Here is a 22,174-nt window from a genome sequence, read left to right on the forward strand (position 1 = left end):
TGCAAATGTATTTTCTCTCATGATTAAAGATTTTAAACCATTAAAGTTCCTAATCATATTGTTTGCTACATCATAACCTTGAACCCTGATCTTTGTCAAACTCAATCTATATTCAGAAAATAAAGAGTTAATAGCATATTTTAAAGACAATGCAAATGTCTCTTCACATGAACAAGACCAATAAATCTTTCTTTAACGATATACATGATCTCAGACTGAGAAACTTGAGAACATCTGAGCAGTTCTAAAAAGACTGTGATTGTGCAACAAGGGAGTAGAAATTGTGTACATGGTTTTTGGTCGCACATGGGTATAAAATTGAAAATATACATAATGTTTGACAATTTTATTGATTGTATCTTTGGCTGAAACTTACAAATCCTTATTTTGGCGGGTACCCTTGCTCGTCTGGATAGGGATGCTCTACATTATAAAAAGTATGCTACTTTACTATTTTTTATTTTTTATCTTTATTTATATCACTAGTTAAAGTATGTTGCTATTTCTAAAGTTAAAAAGTTATAGAGAGTTCATTTTGATGAAGTACAATCAACAAGTTTCTAGCTTTTTGATCATCATCATTTATGATTTGTTAAACATAAGTATTATATATTTTTCGACTTTTTGACACTTGTATTTTCTAAATATGCATAAAGATTTTAAGATACAACCAACAACAGATAGGATTACTAGTTAAAGAAAAAAACGAATTCTTTATTTGCACTCTTTAATCATTTGGAGTATTAGCAACTAAAAGCATGTGCTAGCCATATCAACTTATGTAACATCCCGACATTGAGGTATTTCCAAAATTAACTCTTAAGTATGAAGGTTTATGTTTTTATCCCTTGTGTAACACTTGAATTGGGTATGTTTCCTTTTAACCATTTTAAATTAAAATATTGCAATTTGGTCCTTGGGTTTGGTACATGGGGCGTACCATAGGGTACACTTAGCGTACTAGCTGAGAAGCTAGTACGTGGGGCATACCACATGGTACGTGTAACGTCCCAAAAATTTCAACAAATTTTAACTTTTCAAAACAACCTATTTACTAAAGAGGTATTTACAAAAACTGTTGTTTCCAAAACATTATTTGAAACTGGAATCCTTTACAACATAGTTTTCAAAACACTTTCATTATCAGAGTTCCCAAAAGTCATAAGTCCCAAGAACACGAGGATGTGTACGGTCACGTCTTCACCTTACCACAGTCCACTAAAGTACCTGAAACCATAAACCAAAATTGTAAGCATGAAGCTTTGTGAGTTTCCCCCAAAATACCACGACACGAACAAATAACATATACCAACAAACTGCATGCATCGGTGCCTTCAGCATGACTGGAACACCCTACCAGCCTACGGTCTATCTGGTACGCCCACATAGCCTTCAGTCTTACTAGAACGCCCCACCGGCCTGCAGTCTATCTGGTACGCTCACAGAACCTTTAGTTTGACTGGAATGCCCCACCGGCCTACAGTCTATCTGGTACGCTCACAGAACCTTCAAGATGACTGGTACGCCTCATCGGGCCTTCAACCTATCTGGAACGTTCTCCGAGCCTTCGGCCTGACTGGTACGCCCCACTGGCCTTCAGTCTATCCGATACGCCCTGGGTCTGTTGGCCTTTAGTACCAAGCAAGACCGCCTCAACCAACCACACATACACCGTGTCGACACACATATATAAATCCAAAACACATATAAGCCTAGTAAACTATAGCAACATATCGATATAAACATTATCGGGTTTGTTGACTGACAGCACGAAGCAGTACAGTCTCAACCCACCTACACCACAACGACATATACACAACTAAACATATAACCAGACAACCAGGCAGATCTTACAGATCACTAAACATAGAATCATCCTACATACCAGGATATAGATCTAACATATCACTACAGAACAATAGCATACATATCCGGATATCAAATCCAAAGGGTCGACCTTGGTGCCTTCAACCTATAAGTACTGTGAGGAACACTCACCTCTCGATCTGATCCATAGCTGATAAGGTCCCGACTCCGAATCTCATCTCCAACCAATACCTATCCATCCAAGTGACCAAATCAAAATCCCAAAATACCAAAATACCCTTTAGGTCAACTTGGTCAAAGTTAAAAGTCAAAGTCAATAGTCCATGTTGACTCCAACACGCCATGTTGATTTGCAAACACGTCGTGTTCCTCCCGCATCCAAACAGTCAGAAAACCCCAGCCAACACGCCGTGTTTGCCAGAGTTCCAGTAGCTTAATCCATTAAGTTGATTCATTCGATTCCAATAGCTCCAAAGCTCAAATCTGGACAAATGATACTAAGAAGGATAAAGTTTCCAACTTTATCCTCTAGGACTACTCCAAAGGGTCCAAAACCCATCTATAAGTCTTGAAGATGCAAGGACTTACCCAATAAGCACTTAATTCTTAAAGCTGATGCACAATACTTTCCAGAAGAGGTTCTAGCACTAAAACCATCCCAAAGGTTGGTGCTTTATAGACATGTATGTCAAATGCATGTCTTGAACCCATATTAGGTCAATAATGAGGATTATGAACTAATATCTATGCATGACATCAAAACTCAACTATAAGCCAAATCCAACACTCTACAAGGTCTCTTTGACCTGAAGATTCATAAAGTTGCAAACTTTATGAGATCTAACCATTCCAACACTCAAGAACAAGAAGCTAAAGGGGAAAAACTCAAGATCTAGCAACATTGAATGATAAAAATTGGATCTTGGATACTTACAAAGGTCCATAAGAATTCCAAGTTGAAAGATGAGGGACTTGTTTGATGGACTTTGCTTTCTTCTTCCAAATTCTTCCTTTTTTGGCTCCAAAAACACCACACTAGCTCACAAATGAGAAGGAAAGATGATTAGGGTTTCTTTCTGGGCTTGAGGGTTGATGGGGGTTGAGGGTGAACAAACCCTAGCCTCCTCAATCCTTTAAATATGGAGCAAAACCTGGAAAATTAGGGTTTCATTTCCAACGACCAACACGCCGTGTTCCAAGAGGGAACACGTCGTGTTGCTCTTAATAAGACTCGCGTCTTTTCTTATCTGGACACGTCATGTTGGTGGCTCCAACACGCCGTGTCCAATACCCAAAAGGTGATTTATACCCAAAGTTGCTCCTCAAATTTCCCGGTGTTACAATACGCTTAGCGTACTAAGGAGGAGGTTTGATCGCATAGTCGAGCCTCGTACTCTGGGCGTACGAGGGTTACGTTGGGCATACGAGGGTTTAATGAAACCCTAATTTTAGGGTGTTGCAACCTATATAAACTCCTTAAGTCCCTAAGGCTATCCTCTTTATCAGCCTCTATTGCCCTAAAACCCTAATCTCGAACCCTAATAGTATCTTTGAGTGTTCTTGAGCCTTGGTCTTGATTTTTAGTGATTTATGCTCCTTGAAGTGATAGAAGAAGAAGAAGTTGGAAGACTCATTCATTAGAGGGAAGCTTAGAGATCCAGATTTAGCTCCATGACTTTTGAGGTATAAAGTCTCAACCTTGATATTTGTATGCTTAGTGTAACACCTGGTATGTTTTCTTCAATATATATGTATTTTTCTCTGGGACTCGACGAGTTGGAGGATCAACTCGTCGAGTAGGGACGTGGTTGCGGACATTTTAAGTGACCGACTCGACGAGTCGGGAGACTGACTCGGTGAGTAGGTGTTGGATAAGTGAAACCCTAAATCTGAGGATTTGCACCCTATATAAATAGCTTAACTCAGCCTCCCTTGTCCCTAACACTCTCTTGAAAGCTTCATATCGAACCCTATCCATTTGTGTGTAAGTTAAGGCCATTTTTGGTGTTCTTGTGTGGATTGTAAAGCTTGGAAGGAAGAAAGGAGCTTGGAAATCGAGTTGGGGCTTGTAGATCCGGAGATCTTACTTCATTTTCAGCAGCTTCAAGGTAAAATGCCCCTGTCTTGACTCATCTATGTGGTTATTCATCTTTAACTTAGGATCTCTATGGATTTCTAAGTCATATTTTGGATTTGGAAGTGTTGAGTGAGTTTTGACTTCAGATCTGGGCCTTAAGAGGGGTCTCATGGCATAAAGGCGCCAACTTTAGGGCCATGAGAGCCCCATTCACATTGTAGGACACTTTATATGGATTTTTGAGCTAAAAAACTCATGCATGTGCATCAAGTTTGGAACTTTACGTATAAAATGGACATTAAGAGGCCAGATCTATGGTTTTGGTGTGTTAGACCTCATTTAAATCAACTGTATGGAATTGGTCAAGGTTGGACTCGGCGAGTTGTTCTTGGCACTCAATGAGTCGGTGACCATTGTGCACCAAACCCTTTCTGTGAATGGGTAAGTGTTAGGAAGGAAGTCCCTTGTGGGTTTAGACGCGAAAAGGGACCTGGAAGCCATGGGACCCGACGAGTGGTATGAGCAGACTCGGCGAGTCCATAGCAATCTCCCAATCTTTGAAGATGGACTCGACGAGTTGTTCATACAACTCGGCGAGTCATAGACTGGACAAGTTCTTAAGTTGGAGATGAACTCAACGAGTTCAAGAAGGAACTCGGCGAGCCGGATGAAGATGGTCCCGATGTTATGATTGAAGGAGAACCCATCGAGTTTTTTCTAGACTCGACGAGTGGAGCCGGGGTTTTGTGTGGGATTAGAGAAGCATGGACTCGACGAGTTGGCGAGTCAGGTCAACTGAATGTTGACTTTGACTGAACTTGGACTGACCATGTTTAGGGTTGTATGTGATGTGTGTTGACTTGAAGGTTGTCGTGTAGGGATCGAGGAGTCGTAGGGAGTCGACTTGTGCGCCGAGGCTAGTTCAGACACTGCACGACATTGAGGTGAGTTACCTTCCAGTAGGGGTGGGTCTAAAGCCACAATGTCGGCCCACCAAAAAGGGGTATTTAGAAGATAATGGTCTTTGTGATAATTATCTTGGTCTGGTTATGTGTTGGTTATGAGGTTTATCTGGGTTTATATTATGTGTATGGTAGGGCTTAGTTTCCCTGACAGTGGTCCTTAGGACCCAAGGGTAGGTCAGTACCCGGATATGCCTGACTGTATGCTTATATCTGTTGATTGTATGCTAGTGGTAGGGGGTGAAATAGTCCCCAGTTACCGGTTGAAAGATACCGATGTTGATTACCGGTTGAAAGATACCGATGATGGTTACCGGTTGAAAGATACCGACGATATTGTATGGTATGTGGTATGATGGGGGAAATCACTAAGCTTTGTGCTTATAGTTTTGGTTTTGGTTTTAGGTACCTCTTCGTCGAAAGGGAAGGAGTCGGCGGTGTAGCAGCGCATCACACACACACACATGTTAACGCAAGAAGTTTTTGGGACTGTACTATGATTTTCAATACTTATGATGTATGGTTTGAAATACAATATTATGATTTTGAAATGGAATGTTTTATTGACAAGGTTTTGGTAAAATGTTTATTAAATGCGTTAATTCAAAAATGAAATTTTTGGCCTTGAAATTTTGGTCGTTACACTTAGATCTCTTTCATGTTATGGTTATATGCTTCTTTGTCCCTTTTTGGCTGGTCTTGATGGGTTAAGGTCATTTTAGAAGCTAAATCTTATAGATCTGGATGTTTGGAGAGTTCCTTAAGCTTAAAGCTGCAAAATTTATGGTGTTTATGGACTCGTGCATGTATTAAGTCATCCATTAAGCTCTTTTGAGCTTTAAGATCCTCATTAAGCCATGCATGCACTTAAAGTTGGCAACTTTACGTGATAAACCACCTCAATGAAGTCATAGCTAAGTTTTGGAGTGAAGTCTTAATCTATTAAGAGTTGTAAATGGAAGTTGGACAAATATGGGAGTACGATGGGCGTACAAGCATGTATGCTTAGCGTACAAGCCCTAAAGCGAGTACGTTGCGCGTATAAGCTGAGTGCACCTTGCATACTCACCAGGTTGGGCCTTGGAATCTTGGCTTTCGGTTTGGGCCATGTTTGGGCTTAAATGTTTAGGGACTTGTTAGGCAATCAGGTTTTGGGCTAATGCTTATTTTGAGTTCGCTTGGAAAAGGCCCACAAGGGATTTGGGCCTAATTTGGAAAATTGGGCAATGATTGGGCATTGGGTGATTAATTTTGATTTTGTCCTTTTGGATTGTAGGTTTGGGCCTTAGTCTTAGACCAAGCTAGGTAAGGCATAAACTAGTCTTTTACCCTAATATTAGACTGATGGTTATAGATTGGAATCCAATTATTAATTGGATGTTATTTGGTATTGATATCTCGGGGATTTTTCAGACAAGCATCGAGAGATTTATCAATATGATTTAGTAGTTTGAGGTGAGTTTCCTCACCATGTGTTAGCAGGTCGAAGGCACCAATGTCGACCCATGACATGTTATGCTACAATACTAGATGTATGTGTGACTCTTGTATGTGTATGTGCTTGTATGCTTACCGGGCAGGGCCCGATGATTATTCTGTATGCTATGATCAGTTATGCTTATATGATTTATATGTGGGCTGGGCCCGTTATACTCATTTGGGCGGGGCCCTTTATACGAGTTTGGGCGGGATCCATTATATTCATTGGGTGGGGCCCATTATGCAAGTGTGGGTGGGGCCCGTTAATTTGGAGAACTCACTAAGCTTTGTGCTTATAGTTTTGAGTTTATGTTTCAGGTACTTCCAGATCCAAAGGGACGAGCCCGGGTTGATTGCAGTGCACACACCACCTCATTCCGCATTTTGTGATTTATTCTGATATGATATGATGATTGATAGATTTGTTTTATCTGGATTTTTATGATGATATTTTTTGGGATACTGGTTTTATTAATTTAAAAATAAAAATTTTGGGTCTTATTTTTAGGACGTTACAAGTTGGTATCAGAGCCTTGGTTTGAGGGATCCGTACATACTCTCGGGTGTGTCTGAAATCAAACTGAGGATTTGGCAAAGTTTTTCGAAAAGAAATGTATTTTTAAGAAAAGAGTTTTCTAAGAAAAAAAGGGTGTGGTTCATGCAATCGACCGAGCTCAAGTAAGTTTTCCCCAAATACCCATACATGTTATTTGATATGATTTAAATTGCGGATCTATGAATCGCATGCTAGTTAGGGCTAAGGACATGCTCAGTTTTTGCATGACAGGATGCTAGGAGAGATGTCTTTGTATGCCTACTGTATGAGCTTGTAGACTTGCATGCTAGTATTGATCCGTTAGTGATACGATAGCCTGATTAGGTTATGCTTGGTTCTGGTTACTTGATGCTTGAATGTTGCTTGCTTTGTGCTTTTAGGAGTTCTCACTAACTTCAGCTAACTAGTAAGAGAATATGCTAAGTTACATATTATAGGAACTAAATAATTTTAGAAGGTTAGGTTTTAACTCTATTGCACAACTCTTGTTTGAGTCCAACCATTTTAGTGTGAGACCTCTCATTTGAAGAATTATCTGGTTTTAGTGATATGTAATTGTATTTGTGAGCTAGTTAGAGGAAGTTATCAGGAATTCCTTCTGTGGCTGATGGTGGAGAGTGGTGTGAGGTTTACCCTAGGAAAACCTTGCTAGGATGAGATCTAGTGTTGGGAGCCTTATCTTGATAAGGGTTGATTGTTTGGATATAAGGTGACTTGGCGGAGTCGAGGCAATACTTGAGGAAAGTACGGATAGATATGGAAGGTAGTATGGGCCCATACTACTAGAAGTAGAGGATCTGTACTCGAGTCAATGAGAGCGACAATGAAACCAAGAAGCTTGTACATGGAGGTACGTTGCGCGTATGCGGTCAACACCCCGGTTTTGGTCAACAAAAGAGTACGATGGCCGTACTCTTTTGGTACGCAGGGAAGGAATATTGACTTTTGGACTTTAATTGTTGACTTTGACTTTGACTAGGGTTGACCAAGTTTGACTTAAGGGTATTTTGGGTATTTTGAGCTATAGTTAAGCCTTAGTCTCTATCTGTTGAATAGGTGACCTGTAGAGCCGATAGTCGGAGCAGTGTATTGTTCAGCTATTCGTCAGACTGAGAGGTGAGTTTTCATCACTGTATCTATGGGTCGAAGGCACCAAGGAAATCAATCTTACCTCATTTTCATGCTCATCTAATGAGAAAGAATTACATGTAGTTTTGTTAATTGGTAGCCACTTAAGCAACAATAATTTAAATGACCTGTCATATAACTTGATTTAGAAAAGAAAATCTAAAATAAACCATGAACAAAGAATGAACAAACTACTTTTTTTTTCACCATCAACCATTAATCCGTATGAAATCTAATTAAAGTCCGAAATTGTATAAAAAAAAACATTTGGAATACAAGAGGTAATTGGTCTACATCTTCAGAATTCTGGTTTTCTTGCAGCTTTCCAAGCTGTATACTTTCGAGTTTCTTGTTTGTATCTTTTCATCTCCCTCACAACCGCAAGAATCACATGTAGTGAAAGTGGCAGAAAGAAAGGCTGCAATGCAAATACACAAAATATTGTTCTATGAATTTTTATTTCATATTTACCATTTGTTTAATAAGGAAAAAAAAAAAAAAAAAAAAAAACTAACCGAGTAGACAGCAAAGTTGTGCTCAAATGAGTAGTAACTGACAGACATTACAGATGGGTGAAAAAACGCATCCTCAGCCAATGATCTTGCATGCCTCGAGGAAACTGCCAAAAATGCCACATAAATCATTAACAAAAATATATATATTATATATATTATATATATACAAATTCAACAATAATACCAGCTGAAGCATCATAAATGCCTTGTGATGCATTACTCTGAGCTAACTTTGCAGCCTCAAGAGAAAACTTCACCTGCAAAAGCAAAGTTGTAAGAAAGTTGTTTCTGTATTAATTATTAAGTCGTTCTTTCTGTATCAAGTAAGGAACCTGTTTTCCAATCTCATCCTTGATGATCATTCTTGGTAGTGACTGGACCTGCATTGAGATTGGACAACTTTTTCAGTCAACATTTCTGATTCAAGTTATTATTATTATTAAAATAATCTGAAAAATACCAATCTTGAAAGTGACCCGAGTGTTGCACCACATTGGCGAAGATTATAGCATGCATGTTGACGAGCCAACACATCTAGCTCCCTGAATTCATAAGTAAACAATCTGATTTAAAAAAAATGAGGGGTAAAAAGTATAAATGATACAAATTAATACCATTCTGTAAAGCCTCTCTCACTGGCTAAAAGAAGAGATGTTCCTGATGTACCCTTGTGGAAACCACTTGATTTTAAACCAAATAATTGTCGAAGCTGTCCCATGAAAACTTCAAATATTTGGTTAACTTCCTGTTTCAGATTCAGATTCATCATCATCAATCCTTGTCACATCACATTATATATATATAAAACTTCTCAATTTAGAAGATTTGTAAGAGTGCATATTTGTTTATAACCTGAGGAGAAACTTTACGTCTGAGAGGGTGCATGCTATTGGTATTTTCCAAGCAGTTGGGAGGATTCAAAATTACAACACCACCCCATGTCTGCAATATGTAAAGCGTTTATAATGAAATCAAGATCCCAAATATATTTATTGGTAAGAAAAGTAAATATAAACATAGAAGTTCACCGGAGATATAAAGCCATTTGTCACTGAAATCTCTCCATTTGGAAGCTGTAACCTGAGTGGGCATTCATTGGCAGATGGTATATATCTGAAATTAAGTGCAAACATACACAATACACACATCAAGATATCAACTAATAACACCACAAATTGCAAACTCTTTTTTACTTCTTCATAAATAGTCATAAGAATAAAGGTGATATTGAGTTAAAGAATATACACCACAAATTGCAAAATCTTTGACCTCCCACCAGCTGCAATGGAAGTATCCAGGTGCCATTCATTTGAATTCACCTACAAAGCTTACACAAACCTCACTTAAAAAACCTCTAATCACACACCATAGTAATAATAATAATCTTCTGTTAGAAAGTAATTAATTACTTATCAACTTACAAAGAATGGGAGATCTTTGGTGCTAAAGACATGACTCTCTTGTTCAGCATCCCAATAAGAATATGAAGATTTTGGAGTGTGATACAGAACCTGACTTTCCACACTTATATTTGCTATAGGGCCCAATGCTTCAAGTGTAGGGGCTAAAAGTTTCTCATCTACCTCCTGAAAATCCCTTCATATAGAATCAGATATTTTAGTACCATATGTGGGATCAAATAAGAATGTGATGCATAATTGCATAATATACATATGTTGGGATCTAAAAAGTAAGAAATCAAGAAAATCTTTCATACCAATCATAAATCCAATCGCTTGGATCAGCATTCAACAAATTGAAAGAAAGCACAATTTTCCCATCAGCACCAGCAGGCATAAACTCCCCTTGGATACTCTCTTCTTCTTTCAGACCATTCACAAATATCTTGATGAAAATTTCAGCTACTTTCTCTGCGAGCACATTCATCTCTGAAACCCTACCTACAATCCAAGCATGTCGATACTTCCCCACCACTGATCTAATCCTATCCCCTTCACCAGTATTCACAACTACAACAGTGTAAACCCTGTTCCTTCCTACAACAGATTCCAAATAATCATCAAAATTGTCTTCGTTCTTCAAGGTCTCATCATGATTCAACTTGCTTAGTGCTCCACATCTCCATGCCCTCTCTTGATCAACGTCGCCATATTCTACACAATCGTTGCCGGAGTCTAAGCTCACTGAGACTGTGTAATTGTTTTCACAAGTACCACAAACGGAATTCCGATCAGCAAATCGTAACATGTGATTGGTAACCAAAAACCCTAACTTTTCAGCGTTTGACTTAACTGGAGTACTGTGATCGAGATTTACGAACACTACGTGGAATTTACACGGATACAAGAACGGTTTTGAATCAATTGCGTTTGATAGTGAATCTATATCTCGAAAAGGAAGTGGTGATCGATAGATCTCTATCGATTTAAGCAACCATGGTAAACCTATTATGACATATCCAAAACAAATCATCAATAATGCGCTTGTACAAATAGATTTTAAGTGTATCCATATGATACCTATATGTACAAATAGAGTAAGAGAGATACCCAACAGGAAGGAGAAGAAAACAGATAGGGTTAGTGCGAGACGCTTCAATCCAGGTTTTGTCTTTCGCATGGTTTTATGGTCGAATATCAATGTCTCCGAGTTCTCCTTTCTATCTTCTTCTGATGGCGACAATTCAGTTCCCATGGTTTCAGATATTTCCGCCATTGATGGACCTTCGAAGGTCTCTATTCAGCTCGCTATAATGTTCTCTAGCTCAGAAATCCGGACTGGAAGAACTTTTAAATAAATTAATAATTTTAGCCCCTGAATTTACAAGTATGAAAGTTTAGTCCCTACACGATAGTTATCAGTATTATTATCCTCTTTAATAAATGAAATTTTTTTTCCCACATGTCATACTTACATTGATTTTGCCATATGTCATTTTGTGGTTAATTTCAATTAAATTTTTTCTACATGGCATTTTATGGTTTTTTTTTCATTTTATTAAATCCACATAATATTAAATGTAATAATTATAATAATTGGCTTTCCTTCTAATTTCAACATTTCTAAATTAAAGCTTCGTTAGTTTCCTTTGTTTATTTATCTAATTTTTTTAATTAACAAGAGAAATACACTTTAATTTTAATAATTCAATATTTTTCTAACTTTTATTATAAATTTAAATTTTTTCAAATGTTTAGAATTTTTGTATTTAACTTTTTTTTTAAATAAACTCATGTAATACATGGGTCTTACACCTAGTATTTATATATATATATATATATATATATATATATATATATATATATATATATATATATATATACTAATTTACAAGGGCCTGATGAACAGGACTTTTATATGATTTGATGGATTTCTTTTGCTTTTTTGTTTTTGTTTTTGTTTTTTTCCTTGGCTTTGGACCTCAAAGTGGATTACAGATGTCTTTTGTCATAGGTTACTGTATCAAAATCGCTACGTGTTATCGCCTTGGATTACATTCAGCTGATTCATATGTCTGCACTGTTGTCTTCAACACAAGCGTCTCCCATGTGATCTAGAATACAGCTCTCCACCTACTTCTCCTCCGATCAGATCCAACCCCGTTTCCTGCTCTCCACCGCTTCTCCTTTACTTCTCATCTATCTTCTCCATTTGTTTCATGTTTTCTCCCAGAGGTTTTTTTTTTGAACATCGATTGCACCGCACTTGTGTAGATTATTTCCATCTTCAGCCTTCTCAGTTTCTAAATGGATTGGAGGTCGCACCAGGAATCCGAAGTATTATTGTTTTTTATCTAATTCATGCCCTAATCCTCTTCACTCTCATCTCTGTCTATAATCGATTTTGGCTCCACCCACTTCGATTTGTCCCACTTTTCCATCTCTCATTTGCTGCGTAATCTGCTTTAACCAGAGAGTCGCTTCATCGTCAATGACGGCGTGTTGATTCCTCAGTGTATCCAACTCTCCATTATTCTCTCTCATCGATACCGTCGACTTTACCTCAAATGTTTTCGAGTTGTTGAGTTCGGCTTCCGCAAATACGCTATGCGTCGTCTCTTTGCTCCTACTAACGGTTTGAACTAAGGTATTGTTACAGTTCTATTTTCTCCTCTGTCCATAGGGTCGTATTCTCCAATTTGCAATGAAATCGAAGGCACAATTCGAATTAGGTATAACCACCGCCTATGTGAGCGCTAATTTTCAATTTACGTTATCTTACCCCTACTTTCATTTATGTTTTTAGTTTTGGAGTCGAGCAGGACCAACCCTACCAGAAGAGTCAGTATTGGATTCGATTTTCGGTGTTGAAGGCTTAATTCGATTTTCAACACATGTCTAAAACATTAGCAGATGGAAACCTATCTTCGGACAAAAGAGGTAAACTTTGAACATTTATTTCATTAATCTTATAGTTTTTTTATGATTTATACAATTTCATTCTGTTCTATGTGACTTTCTATGTACGATTGTCGTTTTGTATAATTCTCAGGGGAATATTGAAGAACATTCTTAGCTCCATTGTGAAATCACCCGGGTTAGTTCATTTGTATGATAATTAAACAAAAATATGTTTTCATATGTTTTTTTTTCAGAGCTAATAATGTAGTTCAAGTAAATATCATGACTAATAACTCTATTTTGTTCACATCTTCCACCATATTGTAATCTGAAAATTACCTTCTTTTTATTATGTGTTAATTGGATTTCTTGTACGAAAACACCCTTATCTTTTGGATTGGACTAGAGCACCAACAACTATTGGTTAAAATGATGATTTGTTCTTTGTAATATTGAAGGGTAATCTTTAAATTTAATATGGTTGGTTATGACTGTTAAATTTTGTTATCAGTTAGTAGTTATACAAGTTACTTATATGGTGTCTTGAAGGGTTGTGATGGTTGAAGGTTGCTTATATATATGTATCGGATTTATGCAATTAGTGTCTAAGTTAATAAAAAATGAAAATCTTTTTGCCACATGTCACACTTACATTGATTTTGCCACATGTCATTTTGTGGTTAATTTCAATTAAATTTTTTCCACAGGGCATTTTATGGGGTTTTTTTTCATTTTATTAAATCCACATAATATTAAATGTAATAATTATAATAATTGACTTTCCTTCTAATTCCAACATTTCTAAATTAAAGCTTTATTAGTTTCCTTTGTTTATTTATCTAATTTTTTTAATTCACAAGAAAAATACATTTTAATTTTAATAATTCAATATTTTTCTAACTTTTTATTGTAAATTTGAACATTTATTTCATTAAATGTGTATATTCCTATGTTAACAAAAATGTGTATATTCCTATGTTAACAAAAATCTTGGCCTACGCACATATCACAGAAGACTGTTCCTATCATTCTTATATGATTGTTAACTCCAACATGCATAAAAACATTTGCAATTGGAAAAGTTATTGAATTTGGTGCATGATGAACTTTATGAGAAGTAAACCTCTATAATATATCAACTGATACATTAAGGATGAGAGTATTAAATATATTTTGTATTGATTTTGATTTGTTAATTTTGGCTGCAGAAGCTATAAATGCTAAGGTACTCCTATCTTGAATAATTGATTAACATTCCCATTTTATGTCTTTTTATTTTAAATATTGCATTTTATAATAAGTTTTTGCTTTTATATTGAAAATAGCTGTTGAGTGGACTCTCTTTGCTTGCTTCTGGACAAATGGACGGATCTGTAGCACCACTTCCCAACTCATGGTTAGAAGGATGTAAGCATGGATCTGTTGTTAGTGGTGGACAGGTAGAAAAAAAATTAATTTTAAAATCGGCTATGATTTTATCAATATTTAGTACAAAAAAATGATTTGTATGTCAACTATTCAATATTTCGGTATGAAAAGATATTAATTTTTTTTTCAAACAACTGATTTTGGTCTTTATTTCAAGCTCCAAGGGATCAAAACTGAAAAATATTTCAATTATTGGCTAATGATTAATATCTCATTTTGATCTAATCGTTGTAATGGTATGCAGGCCAACCCCTATGCTTGGATGACATTCATCTTTTATTTCTTTTATTATTATCCATTTATAACAATGTACTTACATTATGAATAAAGGTACAATGCTATAAATGGATATATTCTTGAAAGCCCAATATTGTAATAGAAAAAAGAATCGCTATAATCCCACAGTATATAGTTGAATCCTTCTAAAAAGAACAAACACAAACTCTTTTACGAGATGAACCATTTACCTAAAAAAGTGTTTCTCAACTTCTTTTAATGATGTCACTCCAACTTTTTTCCTTTATCATCTTTTAAAGGCAAAACATGTAAGACACCTAAATGTTGAGAAACTCAAAAGATGTATAGTTAGAAAATGGCAGTAGTACTTCATAAATCTATAGATGCATATCTGTTCTTTTTTATTTTTTCTATAGATTTTAGTATAATATTTTTTTTACATTATTACTTTCTACATTTTACCATCTTAAAGGCTATTGACATGGTGAAAAGAACACCAGCATACAAAAATAAGTTGAAGGCATTGGAACTTGAACGCACTGGAGCATTGTCAAGCAAAAAGAAGGGTGGTTACAAGCTTGACAAATATGAAACAATCTCATATTCTCATTTAGTTTTTTCATTATGTATAGCATTATTTAAAAAAAGTTGCAATTTTTTTATCCCAACAATCACATTTTTGCGATAAATTGATGGTATCTGCTTTTGATAGAGGTTCGAATGGTTTAGGTTGCCAAATAGTGGAATTATTGGATCCCACACGGCTTCACATTCATTTCAACAAATTTAAGTTAGATAATAAGTTGTTGAGATTATACAGCGATGGTGTGTATATATTGATTTTCGGCAAACTACATTTAATTTGTTTCTCTTGCATCACCGCTAAATGCGTGGTGGTGCAACCAGATTCATATTACACCTTTTTCAAGCTACATATTTTTTCAATATATTTAATTAATTATATCTAAATTTAATACTTAATAGTAATACATCATCATAAACCTGAAATTGGAGTTTATGTATATGCTACAAACTCAAGTCAATAAGGCAATAGAGGCTGGTACTTACTACTTGCACTTAGTTTATTGAACAAAAAAAAGTCATTTTGCCCTTGATATGAACTTTTACCATTTACACAAGTTACACATTATCTTAAGGGTGAAAATTATGTCTTTTGGGGTGGTCGTGAGGATTATCAAACTCTTATCAACGCTAATATGGAAAGAAAGCTTGACCATATGGTAAATTTTTCATAAAAAATATAAAACAAAATCCAATAATTCTTTAATAGTTGTTAAAAAATAGATATAATTATATTTTATTTGTTGACATGGTTTTTTGAAGCTGCATTAGCCTATAAAAAGAAAATTGGATTCATATTTTTATTGATCTGTTTATATTGGATAGATATTTAAAAAAAAAATCTATTTTGGAACTAACTTATTTTTTGTTAGAGTTTACTAAGTTTTCTAATTTTACAATGCTGAGTTTGACCATTTTCTCCTGTCACAGTGGACCTAGAATTGCTTAAATATTCGGAAAAAGTTTGCGACTGGCGTATGAATTATATCCCCATGTAATAGTTACTCAGGCTTGAAGAACATAGGGAGCAACGTTTTGATTATTTTTTTGAGTGTTAATTATCTATTATGTGTCATTTGTTTTTATAAGCAGACCGGTAATGAAAACAATAACTTTGGTCCAAAAGTGTGGCTACTTCTTTAGGATGTGATGATTTCATGTTTGTATGGGGATATCTTCAACTTCTTGGTCTTATCTTCTCAAGAAAAGAAATTGGAATTTTTGATGAAATGGGAAAAATCCATCTTTATTCATGGATGTATAGATAAAGTAAAAGGTCTATTTGCAATAAATAGCAACATACTTTCATTTCCAATCATGTTGTTTTCCTTGGTGTTTCCATCCCGCAAAGCGGGGTTCTTCCCTAGTTTTATTGAACTTTCGGATATTTTCATATTATTCAAGCATTTGAATCAAGATTGACTTGTTAAACATAGTTCCATTCCAATAGCTGTATTTGAGCTACTACTATTGAATCGAGCTTTAACTAATTTCTATGTAAGCAAGCTTAAATTTACAAAAGAAGACTCGTTAAGTTACAAGTCAGAGTTTAAACTTGGTTTAACGCTACTAAAACTCGAGCTATTTGTGGCATTTTTATGATACTGATTCAAGATAGCACAAAGTTGTACATTTTATTCAAAACTTTGTACATGAAAATCCAAGTATCGAATGAAATTTATAATATGCACAAATTAATACATTAGATGCATAATATTATACATTTATACATAATACGTACTTGAATAATTTTGTGAGTAACATGATTATTCATGAGATGGAGATCATTGTGTATGATATGCACATTATCATTCTCCTTTGTAAAATTCATGGTTAAAATAGAATGACAATCAATTTAATAATAATGGTATTCCATGTAAAAGAAAAGTATAAAAATATTTGATTCTTAAAACAATGAATTATGTAGACAATGAATTATGTAGAAATAATATATCCCTATTGTAATAAAATAATAGTTTTATTTTTATTTTGATATGTGTCACCATATTAGGCCTCATAATTAATGCATATTTTATTTTTCTTTTGTCATGTATCAGTCTATTTTATCTCTTAATTAATGCATGTCGCTTGTCAACCTATTGATTCTCCATTTCAAATTTCAAAATTTTAAATTTCTCACTCTAATTACATTAAATTAATATCATTAGAATACAATTTAACATAAAATTAACACAAATTATAAAGTGATATAATTTTACACATTTATTTAAAGCAATGATTATAATTTTATATAACTAAAAATATCTCTTAATTAATAATTTATTTAAAATAAATGATCAATAATTTTGAGTTTTTACTATTAAAGTTTAATTAATTTTGTAACTGTGGTTCCCACAGGTTATAAACTAGTTACGGAAATATACAAAAACAAACAAGAAAATAGAAAAGGTTGAGGCATGTAACATATTGTCCTTAAAACAATTTCGTCTGTTACTTAGTGTTTGTTTCCCAAGATATAACAACTTGAAGTGGTTCTTCTAGACCATCCGAACCCTCAATAGGTTTGTATTAAACCTTCGACATAACAAGAAAACCAAGAAGATGAAGTGGAAAAGAAGATGATTTTTACATTCTTTGGTGTATCTCAAATGGTTGTAGGATGGTTGTATTTATACTACAAACGATAACCAACAAAACAATTAAATCTTCATAAAAACACATATTTAATAGCGTTATTAATTACGAATTGTAACCGAAAATTAAACATCAGTTTTTGATTATACACCATTCAACCCCTCAACTTTGGTGATTAGTTTTAATTCGCTAATTATTTTTCCAACAATCCCCCACATGAATTGAAATTGATCAAACATTTTCAAGCTACTTAGATAAAATCCAGCAGTTGAATCATGCATATGATAGGTATGTGTTACCATTTGAACATTCCCTTAAGATACATATTTATTTTACTAGCGGACCAGTAAACTTGATGTCCTTGAGTTGTTTTACCGTTTGTGTAAATAATAAATATGTGTCTCACATGATTATCCCTGACCTAGTTAGGTTCTTATTGATGTGTCTGTTATGGTCATGGATACTTGTTTGGTTCTGTAAGAGCTATTAGGAATGTGCCCATACAATTACCTTTGAAGCAAACCCATTTCTCTCTCACATAGGTGATTCTATCATAATCATTAAAAGTTATTTTCTGATGATTTTCAATTTATCATCTATGGCTATAAGCTTAACCTGCATCACTGTTTGTTTTAGGAATGGGTTGGGGTTGACCCCCGCAATGATTCACCAATGTTATATGCAAGTAGGTTGCCCCATTGAACCTAGATCTTAGGATCTTCAAACAACTAGGTTGGATTTTCCTTCATAATAACTTATTAATTCATTAATTTAAATTTCATCCCTTATAACGATCTCTAATTTCAAGCATTTCATTAGCAGATCCGCAATCTTATTTTGACTTTATGTAGTCATTATGTAACATCCCGAGAATTCAGGTATTTCTAAATTCATTCTTTGGTTTTTAATGTATGTTATTTTTGGCCCTTGGATTGGATGGAAGTATTCATGGGAAGCCCTATTGGCAAATTTGAAATTTTGGGGCAAGGAGGAGTACGCTAAGTGTACATGTGGGTACACTGAGCGTACTAGGACGCACCCTAGTACATTAGACGTACATGCATGTACACTGGGTGTACTCGTGTCTGAAGGAAACCCTAAGTTTTAGGGTTTGTGGGGTATTTAAGCATCCTTATGGCTCATTTATACCCACCTTTTCAGCCTCCAAAATCTTAGAGTCGTTCTTGCAAACCCTAGCCTCCTAGAGTGAGATTCAGAGCCCTTAAGTGTGTCCTTGGTGTTTTAGAGGACGGAGAAGTGCATCAAGAAGCTTGGAAGCTTGAAGCAAGGATTGGATCTGGAAGTTTGACTCTCTTTTCCACCATCTAAATGTATAAATTTCATACCTTTATGGTTTATTTAATAGATCTCATGTTTGGTTCTTTTTATGTTTCTTTTTGGTCCCAAATGCTCCATCCTGAGCATGGCATGCCCTGGATGTTTTGAGTCGTCCTTTCAGACCCTTGGAGGGGTCCTTAGTCATAAAAATAAGGTCTCAATGGCTAGAAGTGTCCCATGCATTTGTTAGAAGGGTCTTAATGTGTAACATCCCAAAATTTAAGACCAAAATTTTCATTTTTAATTAAATAGTTATAAAACCATTAGTCTGAAAACATCCATAATATCATCTCATATCAAAATCAATATGTCGATAGTCAGAACATGTCATAATAAAACAACATCAAAGTTTAATTCCCAAAGATCTCATGTGCAGAAAACATAGTGTGATGTGTTGCGATCAAGCCGACTCCTTTCCTTTGAAGAAGAAGTACCTGAAACCAAAACTGAAAACCGTAAGCACGAAGCTTAGTAAGTTCCCCCATCATACCACATACCATACAAATAACATACTGTCAGGCATATCGGGGTGCCCGACCTACCCCTGTCAAGCATATCTGGGTGCCCGACCTACCCTATTGAGCATACTTGGGTGCTCAACCTACCCATTGTCAGGCATACCGGGGTGTCCGACCTACCCCTTGTCAGGCATATCTAGGTGCCCGACCTACACTCCAGTTTATATCAACCGGTTACGGGGTCTATTTCACCCCTACCACTACTACATAGTAACATATCATAACCATATTGGCAGGCTATATGGGTGCCCGACCTACCCTCCGGTTTATCTCAATCGGTTGCGGGGTCTATTCCGCCCCTCCTACTACTATCACATATAACATATAAATCACATCAGATAGTGGAAAACTAGACAATTATCACAAAGACAATCATCTCTACTATATACTCCTACTAGTGGGTCGGCATTGGTGCCTTAGACCCACTCCTATAGGAAGGTAACTTACCTCCAATGAGTGATGTTATTTTACTTAATATCCGGAACATAAAGTAAAAAGACCAGAACCCATAACTGGAAGTAGCTGCAAAAACTCCGACTCCAGATATCACCCGACTCAAGCCCCTATACATAAAAGATTTCCTTAATTACTCCTTTTTACACTTTTAACTCCTCAAGGGTCAACCTTGGTCAAAGCCAACGTCAAGGTCAAAGTCAATGTCCAGTCAAAGTCAACCTCGAGTTGAATCAACTCGTTGAGTCATCTCCTAACTTGTCGAGTTTACATGCTTCTCAGAATCGTGATAAAACGAGTTAACTCGTCGAGTTCTGCCCTTTACAGGATCGGGACAAATCGTCCCAACTCGTCGAGTTCTTCAGTCTGTTAAGCCCTTCTTAATGGATTAAGCTCCTATCCTTCATATCTAAGCTCCATACTTCATATACATACTGAAAATGTCCTTTTAAGGGTAAAGTTTCCAACTTTACCTGTTAATACCCTTCCTTCATGGATTTAGCTCAAACCCTAATTCTTTAAGACCTAGATCTTGATCCAAAAGCCATTAATACTTCAAGCTAAGGCATAAAAACTTAGATCTAGACCTTAGACACTATATGAACACGTAAAATCTCTGACTTTCTCTCCATACATGGCCTTTTGGAGCTTAAAAGGCCAAAATGACATCCTAAAGCTTGCATGGGGGTTTAATGGCCATAAAGTTTGCACCTTTATGCCATGAAAGCCCTTCAAGGTCCTAGATCTGTAAGTATACTCATTTGGAATGTCCATTTCCCAAGGACCATGCTACTTGGACCAAAACCCAATAAAAGTGAAAATGAAGAGATCTAAGTATCATAAGCAAGTTTGAGACTTGCTTACCAGAAAATGCTGCAAATGGAGTGAAGTTTATGGATCTAAAAGCTTCCTCTTGGGCCCTAAAAATTCTCCTTCTTCCACAAGCATCAAATACACAAGATTTATCTCAAAAATGACCCACAAGCTCACAAAACACATTAGGGTTTCGAGATTTAGGGTTTGGGATTGTGGAGACTGGAAATGAGGCTAGCTTATGGGGGTTAAGATGCTTAAATAAGGTGCAAAGTCCCGATTTTAGGGTTTCCTAAACCCAGTCCAACTCATCGAGATGGTCCCTTCCAGCTCGTCGAGTTGGTTTTCCGAAAACACGTGGTCTTAATTTCCAACACGTTGAGTTCTTCCCCATGAACTCGACGAGTTGGCTTTCTAATTGAATGTTTTCATTTCCTCAATTGGCCTTCTAGATTCCAGGTGTTACATAATGGATTAAGATCTTGTATTAAGAACTTTTGGACGTGTAAAGTCATAAAGTTGGAGACTTTATGACTCTAGGGTGCATTTGGACCATGGATCTGTAGTTTAGGCTGAAGTGCTTAAGCCATTAAGAACAAAATGAGACTTTTGGATCTGCGAGGGTATGCCCCGCATAAGGGGGAGTACGCCTCACGTACTCGATCAGCCACCCCGATGTGGGTCAATGCGAGGCTCGGTGTACGCCTCGCGTACGGCAGGAGAACACCCCGCGTATGCCTTTTGTTGGATTTTGGATTTTGGGCTTCAAGATTTGGGCCACCTTTTGGGATTAAATGCTTGGTCCCTTATTGGAATATTTGAGTATGAGTGTTTTAGGCCAACTGTGTTGGATTAGGTGTCTAAGCCCATAACTATAATTGTTATGTACTTGACCCGAGAGCAACATAGTCCATTTCGTGTTGCCTTCATCAAGACCATTTGACAGGATGGATATTTGAGAAAGAGGTTATTTGTGATTTATTAATACATTATAAGTATAATATATTAATTGTGAAATCATATTATTTAATTAGTATTGGTAAAGAATTTATTTGGAATTAATTTAGTGATCAAAAGAGGCTAATTAAATATGTAGGGACTGATTATGTAAATCAGTGATATTTATAGTGTGGCTAATGATCCATGTTAATTAGAAATGGACTAAAACTTTGTGAGAGTCCATAAAGAGTTATTCCATAAGGCTAATGAGTTAACGGATTAAAAGCCCAAGTGAATTAAGGTTTATAAATTTAAACCCTAAAGATTCCAAACTATAAATAGGGTTCCTAAGCTTCCAAAATCAGCCACTAGTACTCCAAGGTGAAAGCCTAGCCATTTTTGATGCTTACAACCTCTCTCTCATTA

The 22,174-nt window shown here is 35.9% G+C and overlaps 1 protein-coding gene and 1 long non-coding RNA gene across 6 annotated transcripts; one reads left to right on the plus strand and one right to left on the minus strand.

Annotated features, from left to right (window-relative positions):
* Positions 1 to 8,212: 8,212 nt before the first annotated feature.
* Positions 8,213 to 11,275, minus strand: LOC145074184 (GPI transamidase component PIG-S-like protein). The gene is made up of 12 exons (XM_079020593.1): positions 11,055 to 11,275; positions 10,262 to 10,949; positions 9,966 to 10,140; positions 9,790 to 9,863; positions 9,573 to 9,657; positions 9,397 to 9,486; positions 9,159 to 9,289; positions 9,005 to 9,086; positions 8,877 to 8,924; positions 8,729 to 8,801; positions 8,545 to 8,648; positions 8,213 to 8,447 (listed from the first exon to the last, which is right to left on the minus strand). Exons 1-12 carry the CDS (start codon positions 11,218 to 11,220, stop codon positions 8,328 to 8,330), a joined length of 1,836 nt encoding a protein of 611 aa, XP_078876719.1. The 5' UTR covers positions 11,221 to 11,275; the 3' UTR covers positions 8,213 to 8,327.
* A 671-nt stretch (positions 11,276 to 11,946) lies between these two features.
* LOC145074903 (uncharacterized) lies at positions 11,947 to 15,426 on the plus strand. Of its 5 annotated transcripts, none has more exons than XR_013692168.1 (6): positions 11,947 to 12,676; positions 12,751 to 12,884; positions 12,997 to 13,041; positions 14,054 to 14,070; positions 14,171 to 14,284; positions 14,518 to 15,426. It is a non-coding gene; the product is annotated as an uncharacterized LOC145074903 (long non-coding RNA). The 5 variants fall into 5 exon arrangements; XR_013692169.1 differs by having other exon boundaries at positions 11,955 to 12,676; positions 14,983 to 15,426; XR_013692164.1 differs by having other exon boundaries at positions 11,954 to 12,676; positions 14,171 to 15,426.
* The last annotated feature ends 6,748 nt before the right edge of the window (positions 15,427 to 22,174 follow it).

This window comes from Lactuca serriola, chromosome 9, assembly GCF_051521515.1.
Source record: "Lactuca serriola cultivar US96UC23 chromosome 9, Lser_US96UC23_V15, whole genome shotgun sequence".
Classification (NCBI taxonomy): Eukaryota; Viridiplantae; Streptophyta; class Magnoliopsida; order Asterales; family Asteraceae; genus Lactuca; species Lactuca serriola.